Raw genomic sequence first — 6,355 nt, forward strand, 5'->3', positions numbered from 1 at the left:
TGTTCTTTGCCTAATTCTCTTTTTCCTTATTTTGGCCTTTTTTGGTCCATTGTCACAGTATCTCTGCCTCTTTCTTCCACCTCCCTTGCTATGCAATTCCACCTTCCAGGCCTTGTTCCAAACAGAGATCTTTGAATTCAGCCTAGTCTTTAGAGCATCTCCGTGCTCCATTGGGAAATAGCGATTTCCCTCCCTAACATTCCCTCCCCAACCCCACATTGGATGCTATGTTCACACTGTACCCTGAGCTCTGCATGTTTATATGGTTTCTTTGCTTACTGCTATAGACTAAACGTTTGTGTCCCCTGAAAATTCACCCGTCGAAATCCTAACCCCCAAGATGATAAGATGAGGAGATGGAGCCTCTGAGAGGCAACTAGGTCACTGGGACCCAGAGAGATCCCTCTTCCTTACCATCACTTGGGGTCGCAGCTAGAAGGCACTGTCTGTGAGAAAGCAGACCCTCTCCGGACACCGAATCTGCCAGCGCCTTGATCTTAGACTTCCCAGCCTCCAGATATGTGTAAGAAATGAATTTCTGTCATTTTGTGTTATAGCCGAAACAGACTAAGACATTTGTCTTTGCCCCACTCTGAAATTGTCCAAAATTGGTTTTCCGTTTCTTGCTCTGTTCTCGTAATCCTTAAATTGTTTCTTCATTCTAATAAGTTAAGCTTTTATTCTCTATAAAGTCTTCTAAATTCACATTTCCTTTAATATTTTCTGATCTGTGCACTTGTGCCACATGTTTTACTGTCTTCACAGAAACTCTGAAATGAATTTAGACTTTTTGTTCAAGGAACTAAAATCATCTTCCCTGCAAGCATATTTCTTCCATCTTTTTTTTTGTTTGTTTGTTTTTTTAAGTTTAGGGTCTTCTAACAGTTTAGAAAGATGAGTCTCTAATAAAATAGGTTAAGAAAGAGCAGTGGCGAAGTCCAAAGAAAGAGGTGGTGAGGTTGGAAACCTGAGAGAGGCTTGTTCTCCAGAAGCAAAACTAGAACGTCTTTCAAGAAAGATAAAGCTGTAAACGTTATTTGCAGCAGTTGCTGATTCATGGAGTGTGATATGAACTAATGGCAGGTATATGATGATTTTAGTGTTTTCTTCCCATTCATACACACTATGTGTGTGTTTGTGTGTGTGTGTGTGTTTCAGAGAGAGAAAGAGAGAGTCTGAGCAAGAGATTAGAGAGACTCGGTGTCTGTCTGAATACAAAAGGGGGAGAGCAGAAAAGGAATAAGATCCCCAAGATAAGTAAAATAAAAGGCAGGAGCACCTTGGTCTAAGATGGAGGGAAGTTTAGGAGATGAAAGGAGGCAAGTTCCCCTTGGGGTATATTATAGAAGAAACCTTTTATGTATTTCTTTGTTCACAGGCTTATCACCTTTAAGAGTTGCCATTTCAAAGATCCCCCATCTTTTCTGTGACCTGCTTCATTGGACATGTGATTTTCCTGATCTTTTTCATTCTTTCTTACTTTTATGAGTAGGTTCTTGTCCTCTGTCCTCTACCCACAGTCTTTCCCTTTCTAGCCTTGAGTCTTGCTTAGAGAAAAAGAAATAGGAAATTTGCTATGCGGTAGCTGTATTACATTTCCGTCACAAAACCTGAATTTTCAGGTATATTCACTCCAACATATATTTTTAAACACCTAAATTTAGCCATCTTGACACTTATTTTATTCTGTAATACAGTCATTAGATAATTGAGAACAGGAAACTCTCATGATTGATTTGTGTTTTACAAAGATCACCTTGCCTGCTCTAGGAAGACAAGATAGTACAGACCAAGAGTGTAAGCACGGACAATTCTAGCATCCTAGGCCAGAGACTGAGCCAGCATAGGATTGATGGAGGAGTAAGAGAAGATGGAACTGACTACCTGCTTTGGCCTGTGGTTACATTAAAGGTGCATTCTGAGAATTGTAAAGTCATAGGGGCTGAACATAAAATGAGCAAGCAGATGAACCTGGCATCTGTGCAACAGCCTGTGTTCTCAAGATCTTTGATTCCTGGCGTTGAGTGAGCCTTCTAACTCATGGCTTGGGCTGGGGGGAGGGGGGAGTGGGCAAGAAAATGTGAGCCGGAGCAGGGCTAGAAATGGATACTAAGTCCTGCAAAAACCTGGCAGAGAATTTTTCGTGAGAACTTGGCAAATGCATAAGACTGTGGCATATCCAGTTCTTTGAAATCATTTTATTTTTTGCTTGTTTGTAGCAGTTTCGTTTGCAATATCATAAAAACCTGGAAACAACTCAAAGGTCCACCGAACAGTGATCAAACACATTTTGGAATACCCATACAATGAAACACTAAGCAGCAAAAAGGAGTGAACTTGATACGTCAAAACAATTACATTGTGTGAAAGATGCCAGATATAAAGAGTAGATATAGTAAAATTCTATTCATAAAATGTGAGAATGTCAGAAGGTGGTTTAGTGGCTGCCTAGGCTGTAGCAGGTTTGTGGGCTGGGTAAGGGGCATGGCTGGGAACATGGAAAGAGGCTCACGACGTCCACCGCTTCTGCTCACTTTGTGATCACTGCATCTCCCATACGATCTCACTTTGCCCAAGGTTGCTAGTCTTCCAAAAGCACTGCCACCTGCCGGTTGCACGCCGAGCTCCACAGAAACCGTTCTGTGCGGACACCGAACATCCCCCCAAGATGGCCGCGCCCATGGTGTTCCTGCATAACGGCGCTAACGCTCTCCTACAGCGCGCCGCCAGCTATTTTGTCAAGCACGCTTAACTTTAAAATCGGAATTTAGTGACTGAAGTACTGAGAAGTTGCTTTAATTCCCACCGATCCCAGGCGTCAGGACCGTAATGGCCGCTCAGGACGTGCGCTGCGCCCTTTTGATCATGACGGGCTCCAGCCTTTGAAACTTCTGCGCCCTTCGCTGTCTCCTACGACAAACGATTTTAACCCCCACGTCATGTTTGCCTTCGAGCCTCTGGAAACCTTTCTCTTTTCCTAAAAGGCTGCTGCAGCGCCTCCAGAAATGGGAGTTTCGGAAACGGCCCCATTGTCGCGTCGTACGGTCACTTAAGCCAAAGCCTGTGTACGGCAAGCCTGTAGGTCAGACGTCCAAAGATGGCGGCCCCCAGGGCGCCGTGGCGGAGGCGGCGGCGCGAATATATGACCTCATAAGCAAAAGCCGGGAACCCGTATTCCGTTCTCCATAGAAACGCGACAGAAACGCCGCGGACCTTCGACCTCAGTTCTCAGAACAGGAGGCCAGAAGCGGAGGAAGTCGAGGGAAGTAAGTTAGGCCCGGAAGCGGTCGCCGCAGGTTCGGGAGCGAGTCCGGCCCGTCTGTGGATCCGTCTGCAGAAAGGGCTGGGGCGGGGGACGGGCCGTCGGGCCCCGGGTCGGCGATCGCGCTGGGCGTCTGCGATCGGGGTGTCTCCGGAGTCAGGGCTGAAGGTCTCTGAGGGTCTCTGTTCCTGTGGGTGACTGACAACCGGTGCGGTGGGGTTCGTCATTGACCGCGGCGCCTGGATCGCGTTCCGGAATAATTCGGAGCTCAGGTCCGCGTAGATGTGTATCCGGTCTGCTTGGGGCGCGGAGCCGTGAGCGGGGTGGCGGCCACTGTCCTTTGTGCCGAGATGTGTGACAGCAGAAGGCTCGGAGGCACAGGGGCCCGGGGCTGGTTCGTGTGCTGAGCTCAGGCTGCTGGAACAGGCTCGCCGAATGAACATTTACAGCCTCCAGACGCTTCGGGTCCGAGTTCCTCCTCCACGGCTCATTTTCTCATTTTTTCTCGGCTCCCCACATCATCCCAATCCTTGAAACCCGCAGAAATATAACTTTTGGGGTGGATGAACCATTCGACATATTTAAAATTAATAAGACTTCTTTATTTAAGATTCTGTTTTTATTTTTTTCCTCCTGCAGGTTTCCTGCATATTTCCTTCCAGGTTCTATATGTAAATATAGTCTGTTATGCTATTTCCCAGTATTTGTATTTTTGAAATATTTCTGAAATTTTTCATTTATAACTCATATTCCTTCTCTCCTATTTTTGGTGTGCTCATCGTTCTAATGTTTGTACGCAAACGGTGTATAAAGACCGTTAATAAGGTCTGAGGACGACATAGTTTAAAGGAAAAATTGACAGTTTCTCGACATTCATGTCACTTCGTTCCTATCACTGTTCTGAAAATTACCCGCTACCGAGGCACGATGCCGTGTTGGTTCTCCTTTGCCAATTTCCCGTTCACGTTCATGCTACGTTCACGCGTTGAGGGTCTTATGTTTCATTAACCTGAAGTGTGCTCTCTGGGGAACTAAAGAGATAAATACTGGGGACCATGTATTAAGGTGACCGTAGAGCAAAGGGAATATAACCCTGAAAGTAATTTTGCTCTTCATCTCACAGGTTCTGGCAAGAAATAAATGAAGAAAGAGGAGGTTCCAGGATCTAGATGTTGTCCTTTCTGGGGATGCTTTCCACTGGCGAATGAGATTTCCAACTAGAAATTTAGGGCATATCCAGAAGAGACGAAGACAGCATCGCAGTTGCTGGCCATTTCCCCAAACGGAAGAAAATGATCGCATCCCAGGTGACTTTTGTCTTGTTTTATTCTGTCCTTTATTCCCTTGTAGAGACCTGTAAAAGATCAGTTCAGTATCTAGAGAAAAAGAAACTTTGAATATGACTTTCGGTTCAGTATCTAGAGAGAAAATTTGAATCTAACTTCAACAAAGTAGTAGGGTTCACGTCATTCCTTGTAAATGACTAACATTGGAACATGACGTGTAACTGAAGCATCCTCTGGGTTATAGTAGCTGCCAGCTTGCATCTAATATCTGTGGTCACCACCCCGGAAGCTCTCTGAACCTGTTGTTTATGGAGTTTTATGGTGTTTTCATTACGTAGGCATGATTAGATCGCTGGCCACTGATGACTGAACTTGAGCCCAGTCTCTCCTCCCTCCCTGGAGATGGGGGGTCTTTATGGCGACCAGCCCCCAGCCTGAAGCGCTCGGGGCCCCCAGTCACCACTCATCTCATTCACACACAGAGGACATTCTTATCACTCCAGAGACCCCAAGGGTTTTAGAAACTATACCAGGAACCAGAGACAAAGACCACATATCTATTTATCACAACATCTTTTGGCTTCTTTTGTCTTTATTTCAAGTACGTTCTGTCTAATAGCGATGCATCTCTTCTTTCTCGTTGTTTCTATAATGTGACTTTTGCAAGTGGCGTTCTTTAGTTTCAGCCTGATGGGTCTCCATGCATATTTCCTGCTTGGCTTTGTTGGCTTACTAATCCTGAGTCATAGGATTTTTAATCAGTTCTGAACATTTTTCATTCCTTAGATCTTTGTATTGCTTCTCTGTTTCTCTATAATCCCTTTCGAAAACTACGTACAGGCCTATGTTAGACCTCAGTCTGTCCTCCATATCTATTAAACTCTCTTTTATATTTTCCATCTCTTTGTGTGTCTGCTTCATTTTTGGTTATTTTTTTTTAAATGCACATTCCAGTTTACTAATTACCTTTAGTGTATCCAATATGATGTTAACCTTTTATGAAATAGTAAGTATATACATTGGTCTCTTGTCAGTCTCCCTCCCCCTCGCCCCATTCCTGGCACAGAACTCCTAAAAAACCTTTGTAATTTGCTAAGTGATAAGATACTAGGAACATCTTTGTCCTAATATTTGGTCTTTGACCTCCGCAGTTCCCAACAGTTTGTAAGTCCCTTGGAATTTCATAGGGGATAGGAATGTCTTTGCTCTACTGAGGTGACTCTGGGTGGCTCCTGGTTCGGGGCTGGTCACCAGAAATAACAAGCTGTGATTAGAAGCTTAGAATTTTCAACTCTATTCCCCATTATCCAGAGAGGGGAAGGGGGCTAGAAATAGAATGAATGATCCATCATGCCTACTTGGTGGAGCCTCCATACAAATCCCGGGAGTATGTGTTTTGGAGAGCTTCTGGGTTGGTGAAGACATGGAGATGCTGGGGGAGTGGTGCGCCCCTTCCCACATACCTGGCCCCGTGCATCTCTTCCATCGGGGTGTTCATCTGTGTCCTTTATCATGTCCTTTTATAATAAACTATTAAACATAAGTAAACTGTTTTTCTGAGTTCTGTGAGCTGCTCTAGCAAATTAATCAAACCCAAAGAGCGGGTCTTTGGAGCCTCCCATCTATAGCTGGTCAGTCAGAGGACAGGTCACAACCTGGACTTGAACTGAAGTCATGGGGTGGGGAAGACAGTCTCGTGGGACTGAGCCCTTAATCTGTGGGATCTGACACTGTACAGTGTCAGAACTGAGTTGAATCGTAGGACACCCAGCTGGTGTTGGAGAATTATTTGGTATGGGTTGAAAAA

General features: G+C 44.9%; 1 protein-coding gene across 2 annotated transcripts in view; it reads left to right on the plus strand.

The window, feature by feature from the left end:
* The first annotated feature begins 238 nt into the window (after nt 1-238).
* The window catches only part of LOC105306592 (zinc finger protein 432), a 53,336-nt gene continuing 47,219 nt past the window's right edge, over nt 239-6,355 (plus strand). For both annotated transcript variants that reach the window (XM_023524142.1, XM_011381695.2), the window contains exons 1-2: nt 239-3,266; nt 4,386-4,569. In XM_023524142.1, the coding sequence (XP_023379910.1) occupies nt 4,555-4,569 (15 nt within the window). In that variant the 5' untranslated portion in view covers nt 239-3,266; nt 4,386-4,554. The remainder of the gene's footprint in view (nt 3,267-4,385; nt 4,570-6,355) is intronic.

This window comes from Pteropus vampyrus, unplaced genomic scaffold (genome assembly GCF_000151845.1).
Source record: "Pteropus vampyrus isolate Shadow unplaced genomic scaffold, Pvam_2.0 Scaffold448, whole genome shotgun sequence".
Taxonomy (NCBI): Eukaryota; Metazoa; Chordata; class Mammalia; order Chiroptera; family Pteropodidae; genus Pteropus; species Pteropus vampyrus.